The sequence below is a fragment of the Phasianus colchicus genome, chromosome 1, assembly GCF_987193195.1.
Source record: "Phasianus colchicus chromosome 1, bPhaCol1.hap1.1, whole genome shotgun sequence".
In the NCBI taxonomy this organism is placed as follows: domain Eukaryota; kingdom Metazoa; phylum Chordata; class Aves; order Galliformes; family Phasianidae; genus Phasianus; species Phasianus colchicus.
Window position 1 is genome coordinate 55,297,501 of NC_143436.1, and position 21,488 is coordinate 55,318,988.

General features: G+C 41.9%; 1 protein-coding gene and 1 long non-coding RNA gene across 8 annotated transcripts in view; both read right to left on the reverse strand.

Moving 5' to 3' along the window:
• TXNRD1 (thioredoxin reductase 1) overlaps positions 1–10,886 on the reverse strand; it is a 38,869-nt gene extending 27,983 nt beyond the window's left edge. For 2 of the 7 annotated variants that reach the window (XM_090143471.1, XM_090143465.1), the window contains exon 1: positions 10,744–10,886. In XM_090143471.1, coding sequence (XP_089999597.1) covers positions 10,744–10,845 — 102 coding nt within the window. In that variant the 5' untranslated portion in view covers positions 10,846–10,886. Of the gene's footprint in view, positions 1–10,306; positions 10,432–10,743 lie in introns of those variants that run through there. The other 5 variants (XM_031600029.2, XM_031600027.2, XM_090143497.1 and 2 more) reach the window with 3 other exon arrangements.
• Positions 10,887–12,836: 1,950 nt separating this feature from the next.
• On the reverse strand, positions 12,837–21,376 carry LOC149919616 (uncharacterized). The gene is made up of 3 exons (XR_016468128.1): positions 18,447–21,376; positions 16,656–16,834; positions 12,837–14,100 (listed from the first exon to the last, which is right to left on the reverse strand). It is a non-coding gene; the product is annotated as an uncharacterized LOC149919616 (long non-coding RNA).
• Positions 21,377–21,488: the final 112 nt, after the last annotated feature.

Sequence of the window (21,488 nt, forward strand, 5' to 3'; positions counted from 1 at the left end):
TGATGATGATTTATCTTATGCTTCTCCTTTTTGATAGAGAAAGTTTCAGGTTTTCCTTCTCCTGATTATGCTTAAATCATAGAATCATAGAACCATTAAGGTTGTAAAAGACCACTGAGATCATCTAGTCCAACCATCAACCCATCTCCACCATGCCCACTAACCAGCTTGTTGCTGCCCTTCCAACACAGGTCACTACCTCCCCACTTACATAAGCTCAGTTATTTGGAAACAATGGGCAACAGAGCCATTGTATTAGCCAGGTTACAACCATAAATGAGTGCTGAGAGGCTGTCCTACTATCAGCTGAACTAACAGCACTGGGCAGGAATGGAAATGTGGGACAGAAGGTAGGAAAGGATGAAAACCTATAAAGCTTGCCTTACGCCAGAGGAATCACAATGCACCCATGCTTTCAAGACATTCAGAATCAGTGGGTGAGAAATTAAAAAATGATACATAGAAGCTTTTTCTTCTTGAGTCAATCACATAAGCTAAATCCTCAGCTTACCTCATGCTTTGATTTTTACTGTGACAGACAGCAGCCTTACAGCTAACTAAGGGAAGCAGGTGAGCTAACTTGAGCAGATGTGTCAGGGCCCGCATACAAGGCTGCATACGCTTTGCTCTGGTGATCCTGGCTCCAACCAGGGCTACCTTTGACAGGGTAAACTAGCAGCCCTGTGGCTATTCTCATTCCTTCCAAGAGCTGACTCAGCACCTGACTGCCCTGCCAGAGGAAGCCGAAAGATAGCTTAGAGGTGCATTCAACTCACCTGAGCACTGCCAAAGTCTGATCCCACTATAAGCCAGGAACGTTAAGACAGACCCACCTGACATTATTCATATACTCAGAATTCAGTGCTCGCTGACAAGCAGTGTAATCACAGCAGAGATACTGACATCTGATGAGTGCTACTACTGAAGGCTAGCACATACAAACCTCAGAATCCTGCTGCCTGTGTATAAGACCAAGATCTATGTTACACCCAAATGTAATGCCTCTAGCTTTCTCTCTGAAATTACCCTTAAGTATGTGGCAAGCACAAGTGATTGCTTCAGAGAAATTACACAGTTCAAGACCTTTACTTTCCGTCCTAAATGTCAAATATTAACAAATAAGCAAACCACATCAGTGCAGCTTTCACACCTACATGCATTAGCAGAAGCTTGCAAAAGCTGTATATGCACCCCATAGATTCTAATTTTAGCCTGCAAGGAAAATATTTCACAGCGAGTGGCAAACAAAAAGGTTTCACCAACATCACAAAAATATACACCTTCCTGTGGGCTGAAGGTCTGTTGTGGTTTTTTTTTTTCCCTCAGAGGAATTTCACTACCTGCATATGTAAGCATGAGGAAGGAAAAAGGGAGAAAAGACTGAGCTGTGCACTCTGGCCTTGCTTATCTGTTCACACTAGTTCAAGTGAAAACCAAGGAACTTTCAGGTATTTGAATAGGTTTTTCACCTGCAGAGTACATAAGCAGTAGCAGACTAAACAATGACATCACCTCCAGTCTTTTTCTTTGTTCATGGGTCTATTTTGTTACCTACTGCCTCCCATGCCTGCATTGTTCATGTAACACAAAGCAGCAATATATATGTAAGCCTAGAAAACAGCTCCTCTCCTGCTTGTGACTTACTTGAAACATTGCTGAAATATCTATGCAATGACTCTGATAGGAAATATCTCACTGGTTAGTAGAAGTTTTCTTGGCTTTGAGAGAAGCTTGGCTTTATGTCAAGAAAACTTTAACCTCATCAGAGAGACTCACTTCCTTACATAATTGTATTTTTGCTTTGCAGCTGCTGGCTATTGATTGATCTGGAGATCAGACCCAAGCCAGCTCCCACATCATCAAAAGACTGAGCTGTGTGACCCGGCCCAATGATGTTCTTTTAGATGCTCATTTCCTTGATCTTCCTAAGGTCAAGAACAAACAAGAACAGGGCATTTTGTACAAAGCTGGTTTCTGACTCACTCTTAAAATCCCAAACCACCAAGCTTCATTACTGACAAACAGGAGAGTAAAGCACATTTTCCTAAGGAATCTGAAGTCTTAACTTTGTTATCGCTTGTATCTCTTCAATATGGTATTGCAAAGTGCTTTTGTTTCAGTGGTATTCTTCTTAACCTGCTTTTCATATATATATTCATAGCTTGAATGGGATCACCATCAAACATAATGTGGAATAACATAATTTGATGTAATACAAGCGGGGTATGTGAACAGAACCTGTGGGGCTTTTCTTTGCTGCAGATTTCTGTTAATGAAGAATCTAGTCTTAGTGTTACTGCAAAATACTTTTCTCTATGAAAGCATAAATTCTTTTTTTCATTAATATTTGAGTGGGAAAAAAAAAAAAAAAAAAAAGACATTTAAAAGCATTTTCCTAAGTGGGAAAGCATGTAACTATAAATTTTCTTCTGAGAGCTTTTCAGCTTGTTAAGTTCTCTAAGCCAAAGGAGAAAACATAATTCCCAGCAATCAAATGCAATTAACATATGAAAAAGGTAGAAAATAACAGTTTCACAGCTCTGTTTTCTCAAAGGACAAGAAAAGTGTACTAAGAAATTGTAAACAAACCCATCCACAGCAGATAGGAATTACAAACCCAAGACAAGCCACTGAAGATACAGTGGCAGAGGGATGATGAATGCCACACCAAACAAAAACGTTTTCAAGTGATATCTCTCTGAGGGCCCGATTCCACAGTCCATACATCTCTGGAAAGCCCTCACTCAAATGAAGGCCCAAAGAAACAAAATTTCTCCCCTTTCAGCTCCATTTTCGTATGAGAGTCTGGGGACTGACTCAACAAAAGACTTCAGTCTGAGAAGTCTTAGGAGACATGTACTTGCCATCAAAATGAGGGAACTTGAAAACCCACTCCACCAAGATCCAGGCTTTCACACAGCCTTTCCCATCAGTTCTCACACCACCAAAGCCTATAGCAATATAAGGCAATTGCTACTTGTCCTAGAAAGTCTTCAGCCTTCTTATGTAACTGTTTACAGCAAACCATATAGGATTTAGTGAGGTTGCTCTAATTAGCATTAATAAGGATGTTTTCCATGAGTATAACATCACATGCTAACCTCAAATATTTCTAGAGCACCTACAATGCAAACTGTTGCCTGAAAGAGAGCAAGCAGAATAAACTAAACAGAAGTAAACTTCAGACTCTCTTCCTTAGTAAAAAGGCAAGTAATGCTCAGTTAATTACCTATCTTTGCACTTGCCTCTTCCATTCTATTTAATTGTGAGCAAAATTAACTATGTTATGAAAAACAAAGCTTCTCTGGCTTTGGAACTGTAGTAAAACCTGTAAGATCTCATATACAGATTTATTTACAATCTTCACGGAAAACATAACCTTGTAGCAACAACAATTTTTACCGTGAAGTTTTATCTGTTCCCTTCAAAAGTCACTGTTGCTTTTGGATTTACACGTGGTAGTACAGTACTTTGTTTAATCCAAATCAAAAGAAAGAAGGCTAATTTTTGGTGTGACTGCCCGTGGGCACATCATACCCAGCGCCACACAGGCTCACCCTTCCTTTGAGAGAACCAGAAATATCTGAGCTTCCTCATTTTTTTTCTTGACATTCCTGTGGTCAAATCAAACCTGCGTCTACTACAAACTGTGATTAATACTCTTGTGCTAGAGGAGGAAGAACCATCAGCCACACTTTAACAAGTGTGAGACCTGAGGCACAGGGAGGTAAAATAGTGCTCAGTGGGATTTGAAACAGAATCTCCTGGTAGTGTACTACTCATTAGACCATACTGCTGTCAGCCATGCCTTTGTTGTCTCTATCACAGTGAAGTCATTTAGTCATTCTCACATACCTCTTGGTAACTAGGCTTGCATTTGAGTCACAGAGAACATTAAAAAAAAAAAGAGGAGGAAAACATCTAACCCAGAATCTTACTTCTTTCTTTGTGCTGAACAAGTCAGTGTTAAAAGTGAACAAGGTTAGAAGAAAACAAGGTTTTTGAGATGGTCTCCCAGAATGTAAAAGAAGTTTAATGCTGTTACCACACTGTGAAAAGTAATCAAGCTTGAATGTTTGAGATACTTTTTTCTTTTTAATCCAAGCAGGACTATTTTAAAAGGAGGAAAAATGTGCTTATTTTAGGCCTGAGAAATCAGTTTTTCAGCCTTGAAAAATAGAAGAATTTAGGTGGAACCACTGATTCCTGCTTGTAGCAGCTCAGCAAACAATTTCAGCAATTGTACGAGCTGATCAAAATACCGTATCCCTGCAGATCACTGCCCTCAAACTTCCTTGCTACGTAACTAATACCACAAATCTGAGGCATACAGATTCAGACAAAGGTCTAACTGGAAATGGTTGTGAAAGATGGGTGGAAAACAAAGTTCACTTTTGTGAAGTGAGAAACAATGAGGAGAAATGTGCTTGCTTTGTGTCAGGCTGTGCATGCAGTGGTGGAGTTGAGGAAGTAGAGAGCTTCCTTACTGCCACAGCTGGGACACTGTGCCAAATTATACTCTCTTCTCTGAGTAATTACATCTACGCATCAAACTGGCATGTCTGCTATTGCAGAACATGAAATAGGAGGACATCTCGGTTTACTACTAAAAAACATTTTTAAATTCTTGAAGAAAGCCTTAGGACTACACTATAACAGGCTCCTATTGTTTTCTATCCCACACCAAGTAGTAAAACCAATGGATGAAAAATGACACATGCCATTAGAAGGGAAACAAAATCTTACCTTCAGACACCAGGTTAAGATTCTAATAGCAGAAGATAGAACTGCAAAGGGAGGAAGTATGCAAATAGAAGTGTTGGGTCAGATAGCACTGGGACAGCCAACAGTAACAGGGATCACAGAGGGTTTAACATAGATGAGCCCGACTACAGTATCAACAATATAAGGCATAGGGACTACATGCAGAAATGATAGTATGGTAAGGAAAGCAACATCTGTGAGCTTTCTGGAAGAAAAATGGAAAGAAAACCAAGCTGAAGGTGAGGAAACATCCAATATGCTGAGCAGATCCTCTTGTTAGAGAAGTCTTCTGTCTTCTTGCATGTAGGTGAGGAACATCACCAGGAAACTACCTGCCCTGGGGTACAGCTGACAGACCACAACCCCTTACTTCTTTTCCATATAAGTAGAGATGATGCAGCTACATGTGGGTCAAGGGCAATCAAAACGGATTTCAGGGCCTTGGGATGATGGCTAAAGGAATTGAATGCTCAGATCATCTTTTTTTCTCTGCCTCCTGTATTATGTAAGGACACAGAAAAACAACAAATGATCACTTCTTTAAATACCTGGCTTTGTGGCTGGTGCTGTTGCCAGAACTTGTTGGAATTTTTTCTGACAATTAGCCTGCATGGGTTTGTGGGCAGCAGATGAGGTTAGCCTTTCTCAAAGGAGAAGGGTCCTTGAGGAAAAGCTAGCGGGGTTCATTGGGAAGGCTTTAAACTAGGTGTGAAGGGGGACAGGGGAGATAGTGAGCCTTCCTGTGATAAGGTGTGGGGATGGCATAGCTGTATTAGAGGAACAGGATGCTGGCAGAGGCCTTGAAGGACCCGCTGCCTTGAGATGTGCTTCCAACACTTCAGCATGTACAAGAGTCTATGATGATGAAGCAGTGACTGCTGGAGCAACAGGAGAAGGCAATAGGGAAATTCAAAGGAAATACCTAGAAGGAACTAAGGAGTTATCCTTTAAGAAAGTTACAAGATCAGCTGCCCAGCTGAAGTGCCTCTACACCAATAAACACAGCTTGGGAAACAAACAGGAGGAGCTGGATGCTACTGCGCTGCTTGGAAACCACAATATAGTTGTCACCGTCCAAACCTGGTGGGATGATTCCCATGACAGGAGCGTGGCTATCAATGGCTACAAACTGTTCAGAAGTGACAGGTGAGGAAGGAGCGGTGGGAATGTTGCTATCTACACCAGGAAAGGAATAGAATGTGAATGCTCTTTAGGAATTTAGGAATAGCTGTCCCTAAAGAACAGACACAAGCAAGTCGAAAGCCTATGAGTGACAGAGACTGAGAAAGCAAAGAGAGCCTTGTGATTGATGACTACTACAGGCTACCAGATCAGTCAGAGCCTGTCAGCGAGGCCTTCTACCTCCAGTTTCAGGAGGCGTCATATCAAAAGCTCTTGTCCTTCTGGGGAACTTCAACCGCCTGGACATCTGCTGGAAAAGTAGCACAGCTAGCTGTAGATAACTTCCTGAGTCAAGTAAATCCAGCCTCACTGGAAGGATGCAATACTGGACCTATTGCTCACCAATGTAAATGAACTGATTGGTGACATCAGGATTGGAAGCAACCTGAGCTACGGTGATCATGCTGTTACTGAGTTCATACTCCAGAGGGGACATGAGACAGGTGAAGAGTAAAATTAGGAAGCTAAACTTAAGGAAAGCTAACTTTCAGCTCTTCAGGGAGTTAATCCCTGGGAAACTGAATTCAAGGGCAAGGTGGAGCAGAGATGGCAGATCTTTAAGGAAGCTTTCTTCGGGGCTCAAGAGCTCTCCATCCCCAGGTGTACCAAGTCAAGAAAGGAAGGCAAAAAAACAGAATAGCTGAATCAGGACCTGCTGGTCAAACTGAAGAGCAAGAAGAAAATGCACAGACAGTGGAAACAGGGAGAGGTACCATGGGAAGAGTATAAGGAAACTGCTAGGCATTGTTAGGATGGGGTAAGGAAAGCCAAGGCCAAGCTTGAACTGAACTTGGCTAGGGATGCCAGAAAGAACTCCCTGGTATGACAACAGGTCCCTCAACCAGAAAAGGAAAGTCCAGGAGTTCATACCCCCTCTAGTGAGCAATGTAGGCAGGCTGGTAACAACAGACAAGGAGAAGGCTGATTTACTTTACTTTTCTTGCCTTGGTCTTCCTTGATAACTGCTCACCACACAGCCCTCAAATGTTTGGTTTGGTAGGAGGCAACTGGGGAAGCAATGTCCCTCCCACTGTAAGCAAAGATCAGGCTCGTGACCGCCTGAGGAACCTGAACATCCACAAGTCTATGGGTCCTGATGAGATGCATCCCAGGAATTGGCTGATGTAGTTGCCAAGCCACTCTCTATGATATTTGAGAAGTTGTGGCAATCAGGTGAAGTCCTTGGTGACTGGAATAAAGGCAACACTGCACCCATTTTTGCAAAGAGTAAAAAGGATGACCCTGGGAACAATCAACCTGTCAGTTACCCCTCTGAGCCACATATCATGGAGCAGATCCTCCTGGAAGCTATGTTAAGGCACATGAAAGGGAGGGAGCTGGTAGGGGAGAACCAGCATGGCTTCATCGGGGCAAATCCTGCTTGACCAACCTAGTGGCCTGTGATGGTGTCACTGCATCAGTGAACAAGGGAAGAGCCACCTATCTAGACCTCAGTAAGGCCTTTGACACAGTACTCCACAACATCCTTCTCTCTGAATTGGGAAGATATGGATTTAATGGGTGGACTTTTCAATGAATAAAGAACTGGCTGCAGGATCAAGTCCAGACAGTGGTGGTCAGTGGCTCAATGTCTGGATGAAAATCAGTAACGAGTGGCATCCCCCAAGGGTTGCTGCTGGGGCTCATACTCTTTAATATCTTCATCAGTTCCATCAATAGTGGGGTTGATTGCACCCTCAGCAAATTTGCTGATGGCACCAAGCTGTGGTGCAGTCAATACACCAGAGCGGTGGGATGCCATCCAAAGAGGCCTAGACAGGCTTGAGCAGTGAGCCCAGGTGAACCTCATGAGGTTCAACAAAACCAAGTGCTAGGTCTTGCACCTGGTTGAGGCAACCCCCATTACCAATACAAACTGGGGGATGAAAGGATTGAGCACAGCCCTGCTGAAAAAGTCTTGGGGGTACTGGTGGATGGCAAGCTGGACATAAACCAGCAATGTGCCCTCACAGCCCAGAAAGCCAACCATATCCTGGGCTGCATGAAAGAAGAAGTCCTGAAAACAGAGAAACCAGAATAGACTGGAAAAAAGACAACCAGTACGTTGTGAAGGACAAGTACTGCTCCCATTCACAGCAGAAGTCAAAGGAGTGGCCTAACTGTAAACCAGGGCAGAAGGAAGTACACGAGCAGGCATGACATCACCTCCAGGAGGCAAGTCTTCCCCACAGAGTGCACTGACATCTATTATTGTGACACCCGTGCAGTTCACATGCAAATCATGTGGCCGAAACTTTGCAGGAAATACTACAAAAATAAATAAATACATAATTTTGAGGTCTCTTTACTCATTTGATCATCACACACAAATATCAGAGCAACATAATCACCCCCAATGTTGGTAATCCAGCGCAGAGCGAGGATCTCTCATATTAGCACCAAAACCACGCAGTAATGCTTTGAACACTAATATCTGAATTTGTTTCCTAGAGTCCAACCCAAATTTCATTCCAAGTCTACAAGAAATTTCTAGCTCCACCTGAAAGGAGCTGGGCAACTTCAACTTATGTGAAAGTCAAACTGAACTGAAAACAGCCACTTGTAAAATTTGTCCCACGTGAGGTGATAACAACAGAGCCATACAGAAACAAACAGTGTATTTTATAATGCAAAAGGTGAAAGCTATGCTATTTTAATTTTCAGCCATGTAACTTCAGTTAGCTTTGATTTTTCTCATGATTCCTTTTTTGCAATAAAATGCATGTTTAATAACACAGAAATACTAAAATACCACAAAGATAGATTAGCAAAATTAACTCAGAAGAGCATTATCTTCTGAGTTAATTCCAATTTTCATACTTTTACATCCAGAAAATGTGTCATAAATACTGTAACCAGTAAAGTAAACCAAATGCTATTTGAGGATTGCAGGATAATCTTTTCAAAAACACAAGCTAAGGACAAGGGAATTTTTTTAATAGCTATGTTACGTAAAACACATATAAGCTGTTTATCTTAAAATTTTTACATTTTCCAATGCTAGCCAACATTTTCCTTGCCAATTTTGCTCATTACTGGCATGAAACTGTTTGCTTTTGTTAAATATCCTTAAGATATTTCAGCAAATTATTAACTTTGAATTTATTGTTATCATTGACAAAATAATGGGAGGGTGGGAAAAGATGCAGAAAGTAATTAAGAAATTCTTACAGCTAGGAATGACCCAGTTTCATCCTCCTACTACTGAAAGGACACAGAATTTTAAATATATCTTGTAAGGGAGATGTATGTAGACATTAAGAAAACCAACAGTCTACTCCCTGGTATGACTAACTACAGAAAAGGGTTAATTTAAGATTCTCCATGCTTCAGGGTCAGTTAAGCAATTATTAATTAACTCACATTTTTTGCATTTCAATTGAGGGCTCCACACCTAGACAAAGTACTCCAGGTGAGATCTCACCAGCACAGAGCAGAGGGGCAGGATCACCTCCCACACCCTGCTGTCCACACTTCTTTTGATGCAGCCCAAGATATAGTTGGCTTTCTGGCCTGTAAGGGCACATTGCTGGCTCATGCCCAGCTTGCCATCTACCAGTACCCCCAAGTCCTTTTCAGCAGGGCTGTGCTCTATCTTTTTGTTCCTCAGCTTGTATTGACAGTGGGAGTTGCTATGACCCAGGTGCAAGACCTAACACATGGCTTTGTTGAACCTCTCCTGGGCCCACTGCTCCAACCTGGCTTACGCTTTCTTACACTGAAAAAAAACCAAGATTCAGCAGATCATATAATCTGAAGCCTAAATATGTTCTTTTAAGTCATGTTAGCCTAAATGAGTCAGATTCACAAGGTTGAAAAAACTTATTAAGATGCAGGCTTCACTTCTGAGTTTATGTCAGAAGATAACATTGCTGTCAAGAGGAATTAAGTTTGGGTATCTTAATTACAGACTGTTCATTCTGCCCCAAACTCCATGCTACCACAGTTGCCTAGCATTTAGCAGCTGATGTAAAGCCAAACTAGGTATTTCTACGCATAATAGGCACCTGGCAGTATTAGGAGAGGGAGCTTACCAACAGTACCTGCTGTGAGCCAGCCTCAACTCTTCCCAGGGAGCTGCACTGCCTCCAAGTGCAAGGCCAGTTATTTCCCTGACAGTTTTGTTTGTTTGTTTGTTTTTGTTAGTCTTTTTTGTTACAGTAAAAGAATACCCCGTGCTTGCAATACCATGCCTTCAAATCAGCTTATAGAACTTTACTTTTTTTTTTTTTTTTACATTTATACAACTGAAAGATGCTAAGTAATATGCAGCCATAACAATAAGCCTATTTCAAGTGTTTAAAACAGCTGGAAACCTCATCTTTGTATTTACCAGCTCCTGCCTTACACAGATCCTTACCTCACAGACACCTCTGTTCCTGTTTGCTGCATCACTGACAATTTCCATCCTGTATAATAAGCCTTGAGATGCTCTGTGACATCTTAAAGCTGCCGAGGCGTTGTAGTTTCACCCTTCCTCAATTACTGCATTGATAAGAACACCCTTAAAAACAGGCCCCTTTCTCAACACTCCTTCAGCAGTAAATGCTCATTGAAATACTACATCCTGAGCGCTTTTAAGATAGGTAGGACCGCTATAGAGCCCCAGCGCGGCCACCACTAACTACATCCAAAGAGCACCGGAGGCTGAAGCTCCGAAAGCCGATACACAAACGCGCCCTGCCGAGCTTCACCCGCTTTACCACAAAACCGAGTTTTTTGGGCCGCTCTCTGTACTTCGGCGCTCACAGCCCGCCGCCCCGCTGCGAACTTCTACCACAGCCGGCGGCCGCCTACCTGCCGGGCGCCGTCGCTCCGTGCCTGCCGCGCCACCCGGCTCTTCCGCGGGGCGCTCCCCATGGCGCGGCCCTTCGCGCCCACAGCCCGGCCCGTCGTCATGGCGACCGAGCGGGCAGCACAGGCTCGGCTCCGCGCCTGGCGCGACCCCTTGCGGCTCCCGAGGCCGCGCAAGTCCGGGAGCGCGGGTCGTGGCCCCGCTGTGCCTGCTCTCACACAAAACCGTACCAAGTGCCTGCTTAGAGTTTCTGCCCTAAGTGAACAAAAGAGCCTGTGGCCCCACAGACCGCCAACAGACCAGCACGCAGATATCCGCTGTTGCTTTCAGCTTTAACTGGAACTTTCTTCACGCTTCACGTGGAAGCGTGTGACTTGTTACACCGAACATGGCAATTTGCCTCCTTGGTATTCTTAGAGCAAATACCAACATTTTTTGAAAGGTTCAAACCTCCCCCTACCCTCCCTTGTCCCCGTCCCCCCCCCCAAAAAAAAAAAAAAAAAAAAGCACAATAAAACAGTGCTGTTGGCGAATGAAGCTTCTCTTTGGTTACACAGGTCGCATGCTGGGCTGCATGCTGAGTGTGAAGGCTGCTGTGATCTGAAAGGAAAAATGCTGAATGCCAAAGCACTGCAACAAAATGCATGCTACAGACTCAGGAACTCCAAGCCCAATATGTAGAATCACAGAATAATTTGGGTTGGAAGGAACCTTTAAAGATCATGTCGTCCAACTCCCCTGCAAGGACATTTAGAGCACAAAACTTATAAGGGGCAGCTGAGGGAACAGGCACTGACCAGTCTGGAGAAGAGGAGGCTCAGGGGAGACTCATCACTCTCTACAGTGACCCAATAGGAGGTTGTAGTGTCGAGGGAGTTGGCCTCTTCTCCCAGGTAACAGAGATAAGATCAGAGGGAATGGCCTCAAGCTGCTCTGTGGGAGGTTCAGATTGGGTAGCTGGAAAAATTTCTACTCCAAAGGAGTGATCAGGTGCTAGCACAGGCTGCCCAGGGTGGCCATGGAGTCACCATCCCTAAAGGTGTTCAAGAAACATATGGATGTAGTACTTAGGGATATTGTTAGTGGGCAATATTGATGGCATTAGATGGTTGGACTAGATAATCTTAGAGGTCTTTTTCAACCTTAACAATTATTTAATTCAATAATCTATAGCTAGATCAGATTGCACAGAGCCTCTCAAACCTGACCTTGAATGTCTCAGGAACGGGGCATCCACCACATCTCTGGGCAATTCCTCATATAGCTTTGAAGATGCTTTGTGGTCCTATGATTTTGTTCATGTTCAGTGTCCTTCATTATAACATGCAAAGACTGTATCTCTTTAAGATCACATGTGATGACCTCAGTAATACTTCACATAGGGGATGACAAAACACTTAGGCTCTACTCCACCACAATAGTGACAGCAAAGGACTAATAGAAAGGGAAAACAGAATAGGATAATAACTTATGAATTTTAAGGCTTATGAGGCACTGCCTCCCAGTCCTCAGCTTTTTTTCTTTTCACAGAAGAATTCAGCAGCTCCCATTTGTGCTGCTATATTACTCATTCACTCCACAGTGATACCTCCTGTGTCAGCTGGAGTTTCTAATTAAAAAAAAAAAAATTACAACTAAGCTTATAAATGGAAAAAAAATCTCTGAACTCACTGTGGGAATGATCACTGAAATTTTAGAATTGATATCTTCAATATAGATATGTATAATATCAAAAATTGTGATAATAATGAGGATAATAATTGTTACATGCATTCAGGGATTATTATAGCTTGGAATTAAAGTTATTAAAATCATTTGATGAATAAGCTTAGGGAAGGAGCTGTTCTGTCAAACACCATCTCAATATTTTCATAAAATGGAGACTACCAACTGACAATCAGTCAACATGAGACAAAGAAACAAGTTTAAAAAATACCTTAGTGTGCTATTACTATCCTTGAAATCATTCACTATGTTTCATTTTGTTTATTGTTTTGCAGTTATGTTCTCATAACATCTCCTTTCATTAGGAAAAGAGAAAAAAAAAAAGATCTCACATTGCTGTCATGAAAGTTCATTGAGAAAGTAGAAAAAATTAAGTCCAACATTTGAAGTGTTTCAAAATATTGAAAAAACAGTGCAATTAAAATCTTAATTTTCCAAAATCACATTTTAATTTTAAGTGTAGTAATCCAAATGTTATGTCATTGCAGAATAGAATCTTGACGCTGCACCTGAAGGCTAACATTCATTTTCACCATCTTCATCCCACTCCTCCAAATGTGCTGCTTCTTCCTACACAGCTTTACTTGCACACCTCACCACTCATCCTCATTAGAAAGCCTCTCTAATACTGCCTTCAGGCCATTCAAAGTGCAGCCTGAGTACCTACTTATATTCCTCAACAGTTATTTTAATCATGCCACTCCTTATCACAGCCTCTTTAAGATAACTCCTTTCAACATCTTCTACTTCCAGACTTCATATTTTCTCATGAGTCACAGGTTGTGATCAACACCATCGTCCTGTAAACTCTTTTCACTTGTGCTGACTTGTTATTTTGCCAGATTATCCTCTCTCCAGTTATATCCACTTCTTTACCTTGTTTGTGTGATCTCCCACAGAGGAATTTTTCTCTTACAGCATTCCCCACAGAAGATCTACTACTAGGCAAATCCAAGAAGCATCTTTTTAGTTCATTTTCTCACAGAAATAAAACTTCTTGAGGCTTATGAAAAGTACATCCATTTATCTTAGAATTTATCCCTATCTGGCTGAACCACAGACATACACAAGGTCTAGTGTTGGGCCACTGAAATGAAATCAGAATGTGATGACAAGAATGCCAACGAGAAGAAAGAGGATAAAAGAAAAAAAATGCAGTATTTATAGTGTGATCTCCTGCTACCCTGTTTGTATGTTACACATTTTTTTCCTTATTCTTTGGCTTCTTCTCTCTGTTTATATTCCTTGGGAGAGAGACTTTATCTTCGTCTCTGTTTAGAAAATGCTTGACATTTCAATTTCTACTGCTGTCCTCCTCATAAATAATCTTCATGTTGTCCTTCTCCAATAGCAAGGACACACTCTGGAAAAGTCTTCAGGATCATAAGATTGAGGATGCCCCGGTTCCTGTAACATCTACTTGATACAGACACTAATTAAATCCCTGTTGGAGTCATAGATAGATCTGACCAATTAAGTCTCTGAAAGCCTGTTTCAGTCTGATTCCAAAGTATTGATTTAAATATGCTTTCAGTCTTTTAATCTGTTAGTTCCATCTACATGAAAATTTAGTGCAGATCTTCAAAACTGTAGCGCTAAGAAGCAGGACATCAACAACATCCCATTAGAAATATCTGTAGAAAAAAAAGGAAAGGCTTCAAAATCTGTCACATAGCATCCCATGTTGAATACTGGACTACTGCAAAGCATAGATGGTGTAAAATACCACTGCTGATCTTAAGAGATCAGCTATGATAAATTCAATTAATGTCTAAGAAGTCTACAAAATACCTGAATTAATAATAAAAATAGCAATTGCAGTAAGATACTAAATGATAATGTTCTTTCTAAAAAAAATGAAATGTAAAGTGTTTCATTCATCTTGAAATCTTGAAAATGTATAGCAAATGTATTTGGTGCATGATTGCTGCTGGAGAACCCTGAAACAGAGCTGTGATAATCTAAAAGGTACATCAGTGGGGCCAGTCTTTTTGAGCTAAGTGACTCCCAATTCCTTACCACACAAGTGGTCATTAAAATAATATTATAATTTCTGTTCTCCAAAATATTTCTGTATGTTCCTTCCATATATAAACTAGGAGGAAGGCTTGTAAATGAAGAGCCCACAGTGCCACCTTCTTATAAGTTACAGAATTATTGGTGCTGAACACAAAAATCACCTAAATATTTGCATCATTATAGCTGTCACAGTCCTTGCATTTTCTGAATATTAATGCCATTGAAAGAACTGACATTTCTGCAAACTTAGATTTTTCTTACATCAGTTACCTAAGAGATTGGCCTCTCTTACAAGCTCTTGATCTAAACTCCCTCTGTAGCCAACTGAGAAAGGCATCTCCAGATGGTAGCTCATCCCTCCAAAGACAAGCACTTCTGAAGAGTGGGCCTATCTATCCATAGCCCTTTGTTTGGACAAATTCAAGTGAGAATTTCAGTTTTCATGCTTAAGTTGACAGAAGAAATCTATGCTTCTGCCTACACTGCAAATGTGACAGTGTTAGTGATAGTTAAGGGGCACAGTTAAGATTCTACTGTTGCAACGGATTCTGGCTTAGACAGCAATTTTGTTTCAGTGATCTGATACAGTGGTAAACTTTCAATTCTGCAGTTTGAAATCCCCTCTACAGGTGACCTCTACAGGTGAATCACAGAATCACCAAGGCTGGAAAAGACCTCCACAATCAACTAGTCCAACCATCCGTCTATCACTAATATTTCCCTACTAAGGCATGTCATCTATACATTTCTAGAACACCTCCAGGGACGATGACTCCACCACCTCCCTGGGGAGCCTGTTCCAGTTCATGACCACTCTTCTGAAGAATAATTTTTTCCTGATATCCAAACTGAACCTCCCCTGGCTCAACTTGCAGCCATTTCCTCTGGTCCAATCGCTAGTTATATGAGAAAAGAGGCCAACCACCACCTCACCAACAACTTCCTTTCAGATAGTTGCAGTGGTCAATTAGGTCTCCCCTAAGCCTCCTCTCTTCCAGACGAGACAATCCTGGCTCCCTTAGCTGCTCCTCATAAGATTTGTGCTCACCAGCTTTGCTCTTCTCTGGATGTGCTCCAGGGCCTCAACATCTTTCTTGTGGTGACTGACCCAAAACAGAACACAGCACTAAAGGTGCAACCTCACCAGAGCAGAGTATAGAGGCACGATCTGGTTCAGCTGATGATACTATTTCTTACACAATCCAGGATGCCATTGGCCTTTTTGGCCACCTGGGCACACTGCTGACTCATTTTCAGCTGAGTGTCAGCCAACACCCCCAGGTCCATTTCCTCCATACAGTTTTCCAGCCATTCTGCCCCAAGTCTGTAGCATTGCCTGGAGTAGTTGTGGCCAAAATGTAGGACCTGGCACTTGGTCTTGTTGAACTTCATCTCACTGCCCTCAGCCCAGTGATCCAGCCTGTCCAGATTCCTCCATAGGGCCTTTCTACCCCCAGGCAGATCAACACTTCCTCCCAACTTGATGTTATCTGCAAACATACTGAGGCTGCACTCAATGCCCTCTCCCAGGTCATTAATAAAGATATTCAATGGGACGGGCCCCAGTACCAACCCCTGGGGAACATTATCCATGACCATTCACCAACTGAATTTAACTCTATTCACCAACACCCTCTGGGCCCAGCCCTCCAGACAGTTCTTATCCAAGCAAAGAGTGTGCCTGTCCAAGCCATGGGCTGCCAGCTTCTCCTGTGGGAAATTGTCAAAGGCTTTGCTGAAATCTAAGTAGACTGCATTGACAGCCTTTCCCTCATCCACCAGGTGGTTCACTTGATCATTGGAGATCTGGTTTGTTAAGTAGAACCCGCCTCTCATGAACTCATGCTGGCTGAAACTACAAATAGAGACAAGAGAGATAGCTCCCACAAAACTCAAATAGTTCCAGGAACATGCTGCGTTCGTCCAGCCATGACAAGCAAAACTAAGTAATCAAATTTTGAAATTCAAACACAAAGACAAAACTTGAAAAGAAGTTCTCATGATACAGTGCAAAATTTTAGACTTACAGTCCTCCAGAGCCCCTACTCTGTGACTCCAGTGCCTTAGCACTGTCAGTCATGAGGCTTTCCTAACTGCAGCTTCGTAATCACAACTGACCTAGGCAACAGTTCACATTTCCTCACATCCCATTTTCATCTGACATACATACCTTCTGGCTCTCTCTGCAATACTCAAAACAGAGTGGTAATGGAACCCAGCTTTCCAGCCCACGGGAGATGTAGAGTTTCACCGCAGGGCCATTTAGCAGCTGCTTGTCCTCTTCCACAGTAGAATTAAGATGTGTTTCACCATACTCACACTACTGGATAAACTCAGTCCCACATACAGCTGATAACAGGAGAAAACAAAAAACACATAACCACAATAAAGCAAAGTGCAGATGACAAATAAATCCATGTGAATGACATTTGAAAACATCATATATTTAGCTATAACAATGTCCACTTAAAATTTTAATAGAAACACTTTGGCTTTTCATTTTATACTTGCTAAGTAAGTACTGTTTTTTTCCCCCCATTTTTCAAAAAGAGCCCAAACCAATGAAATGTTTTTCTATCCAAGAGGCAATAATTGCACAATTGCAAAGCAGGGCTCCTGTCAGATTCCATCTCAGTAACAGTACAGAGTTGCTTTACTGAAAACAAGGCAGTGTAGATACTCTTACAGTTTCATCTCTAACTGTTGCTGTATTACTCATGGCCAAGTTAGAGGCTTCTTCCAAGATCTCATTTCAGCCTTCAAACAATCACATGCATCTTCTTGCGTGTGTACTTCAAAGTTCTTGGTTGCTTTTGTGGTATGTTTACATTTGATGTTATAGACATGTTTTAACATATAAATAACCTGATTACAAGTCAGTTCTGCTGCAGGCACATTTCAAAGGGATTGCTGCTAGCCATATTAAGCACTACCTGGCAAAAAATTAACTAGTACACCTAAACTTCAAGTGATATCTTTGGATGTACTTGCTTCACTAGCTGTTTCACTGGTGAAAACAACAAGCTGAGGATCAAGACATATGCATTCATGCATTGCCTATTTGTCCTATTTCCCTCAATAACTTTTGACATGTTAGCCAATTTTAATCAAATTTACATACTCTGTTTCTGTACTTCTTTTGCAAGAAAGGCAGTTGAGTGAGAGGAAATTGCTCAAAAATTCGTTCATCTATTAGAAATTGTACACAGGAGCTCAGTCTCAAGAATTTTCAGGAAATAGCTTCCCTTGTCTCTTGTAAGTTATGATACCATTATCTTAGTATCTAGCATCCTAGTACTAGTATCTAGTACTAAGTACCTTAGCATCTATGTACTGAAGCTTCCTAGCATCTAAGCAATTCACAGTTCATCTCAACCTAGAAAAGTAGTGTTGTTACTGACGAAACAGACAGGGAATTGAGGCAAAATATAGTTAACAAAACAGACTATCAAATGTATTTGCTTAGCTCTCAATTCAGATTTGATGGCCTGGATTTGCCCAAGGTTATACAAGTAGTGTGCAGGGAATTGAATCCAAGCTCGCACATTGCTCTTTGGACCATGGTGCCCAAATGAGCTGTAGCCATTTCAGAATCATGCTTTTCCCATCCCCCTTTTGGCTGGGTACCAGTTCACTCAGAATAAACACATTCTTCAGTCCTCATAGTGGGGATAGCAAAGCTGTCTACTATCAGAGCACTGCTTCTCAGGTGTGCTGTCACAATACAGACCCTGCTCATGACTCTTTCAGATCTGTGAGACCACACACCATGAATGGCACCTGAGCACTGAGTTCCTTCATGGTATTGAAAGGACAATACAATCTAAAAGCAAGTCACACTGGAGTTGCTAAATAATTTTTTCAACGTATGTGAGAGCTTTGGGAAAATGAAAGATATCCTGAACTTTAATCTGTTCCATCTGATCTTCCCCTTCTGAGACTCCTATATTTAGTTAATTACCTGTAGATTATTTCTCCTGGATTTCCACATTCAATTGTTTCACATTCATTGACATATTTAATCTTTTTTTCATGCAGCACTGGCAGGCTCAATGGTATCTTCCAAGTATCTTCTTTTAATTAAGATTTTCTGATACAAATAAGAATGCTCTCATCTACAAGAGCAGATAACAAGCATTAGAAAGGTCACTGTTAAGAAAGAAAAGAAATTCCAGAAGCCTGATGGAGCTCGTAGTCCTATCTCTCTAAAAAAAACTGTATTTTCTTGTTCCAAACACACACTTCTGTAAATGACAGAGCCCAGAGCACAAGTAAGGCACATTCTGGAGCAGACCAAGATATTCTGGTTTAAAGAAAGTTCTGTAGTAACACCTGTATCACACTTTGACAGCTTTCTTAGCTAACACCTACTAAGCAGGGCAGAAATTTCAAACACCAGTGACAACCTCACACACTATAGATCACAAACTCAATCAGCTCTCCCTTACATCTTACTGCAGTTAACTCCACCTGCTCTTGAACATTCTTCTCTTTCTTTGAAGACAGAATTTGAGCTGATCTAAAAGGAGAAACAGATTGGCCACAGAATAAAAGGAATGCACTGTAGACAAGAGGAACTACATTCAGTTCTGGAAAATATAAAGTCTAAAAGACATGATAAGGAATTTGAGATTTGATAAGCAGCTAGATAACAAAGCAGCATGCATTATACCAGGTGATAATGGCCTTTTAATATCTAAAGGGAGGCTGTAAGAAAGAAGGGGACAGACAGACTCTTTAGCAGGGTCTGTTGTAACAGGACAAGAGGAAATAATTTCCAACTAAACAGTGATGAGGCACTGGCACATGTTGCCCAGAGAAGTGCTGGATGCCCCATCCCTGAAGACACCCAAGATCACGCTGGAGGGGCTCTGAGCACCCTGATGTAGCTGTAGGTTTCCCTGTTCACTGCAGGGGATTTGGACTAGATGGCCTTAAAAGTCCCTTCCAACCCAAAAGATTCTGTGATTCTATGATATAGCAAGGTTCACACAAGAAACACCTAATAATGTACACATGGGAAAGACAGATTGGCATGCAGAAATGCACATTTTTAGGATATATAACATGAATAGAATACATGGTCTTGCAAATATATGGAGCTTGAGAATGGGCTTAGCATATGGGTAAGATATTTAGCCAATCAAAGTCCACACAATAAAGGTGTGATAGAAGCTGTCACCGATGGTAAAACACGAGATAAAAGGTATGTAAAGAATAACTTTGTCTTGGATCTTCTGGCTTCAGCTGGCTGACATATTTAACTACTGAGTTCTCCTCTGGAGAAGTAGTTTTCACATCAATTTAATAGTTATAAATGCCAGCAAAAACCATCACAGGCAAAACAATCAGTATTTTTTGCTTTGAGTGTGAAAAACATACAGTGTTAAGATTTGACGGTCACATTTTCAATCAAAATGTCAGCGGAGCTGTTCAAAGCCAAGGGCACCACCTACTCTATGCCCTGAAGAACCTGCATTAATGTCAGTGTTTGTCTTTCCCCTCGCTTGTGAAATTCCAGTTTGAGATGAGAGAATCCATAGAAAGATCTTGAAACCGCAGAGCGAGATGAATGCTGTATTGTCGTGGTATTATACTTAGTGTACACAAGACGGATAGAGGGGAAATGTATTCCCTAAGGCCCTGCAGTTAGTGAATGTTCTTTTATTACTTTACATCTTCCAGGCATTTTCAAAAAAAATTAACTAATTACTGCTCACAGTACCCAGGAGGCAGAATGATATACAGCATTTGGAGTAAAAACCCGAGGCCATGCAAAATTTGTCTCATTTGATGTTTCCATTTAAATTTGAAACTCGGTCCAAACCCATGGACATTCTGAGTGAGTGTGAATCTTTCTGATGTATTGAAACACAAGAAACTAACATTCTTACATGAAAACAAGTGGAAATTCGTAAGATTTATAAGGTTTATGAGTTCTGCTTTCTTTAAATTCGAACACCAGAAGAAAACTTGCAGAGGAACATGTTTATGTAATAACTGGAAGAAGAATGCTAACACAGGCTATTGTGAAACATGAGTTTCATGTGTTTAGGTAAAATACTGAAGACTCCCAAGCTATTCCTATTACTTCCATTGCAGAGGCTGCACACAGACGCTGTTGGCAGCAGGTGTGTGGAATGTCTGTGGCTGCTTTTGCTTGAGAGAAAATCACTCTCTGGTTCCAGTAAATGGCGAATTGGTGGATTATGAAGTGTTTCATATAAACTCTTCACAAGGGAGGTTTATAAGTCTCAGAGGAGAAGCCAGCCCATCATCTTCACCCAGCAGCCTGTATTTTAAAGACTAAAACAAAAGCTGAAGGTGAGAGGAAACCAGGCTCACCAGTCCATGTCACCAGGGGAAATGATCCTTGCAGGTCTGCAGTGAGATTTTACTTCTGCAAAGGGAAGGGGCAAAGCTGAGCCACAGAACCCCTCACCTCTGGTTTTGTTCCACCACACGGCTGGGACCAAGGGTGGGCCTTCCTCCTCCTTTACTGACCTCATCTTTCTTAGCCTTTCAGTGGTGTACAACGAAAAAAACGAGGGGCAGTGGGTACAAACTGCAACATTGGAAGCTTCATACAAACATGAGGAAGAATTCCTTTACTGTGAAGGTGACAGAGCATTGGATCAAGCTGCCCAAAAAGGTGATGGAGTTTCCTTCTGTGGAGATATTCCAAACACGCCTGGATGCTTTCCTGTGGAACCCACTGCTTTAGCCGGGGGGTTGGCCTAGGTGACCTCTAGAGGTCCTTTCCAACCCCTACGATTCCGTGATTCTTTCTCAGTCCGTGAGTGATGAGGAAGGCAGCAAAGTCAATGGGGGGCACATGATTTATTTCCTTCTCAACCGACGAGCCAAGGGCAGGTGTAGGACAGCCGAGGCGGGCTGTGAGGAGTCTCCACCAACAACCAACCAAACAGCAGCAACGGCAGCCCTACACCGCAGGGCTGAGACCCCCTTTTCCCGGGGGCGTCCCCCCGCCCCGCGTCCTGCG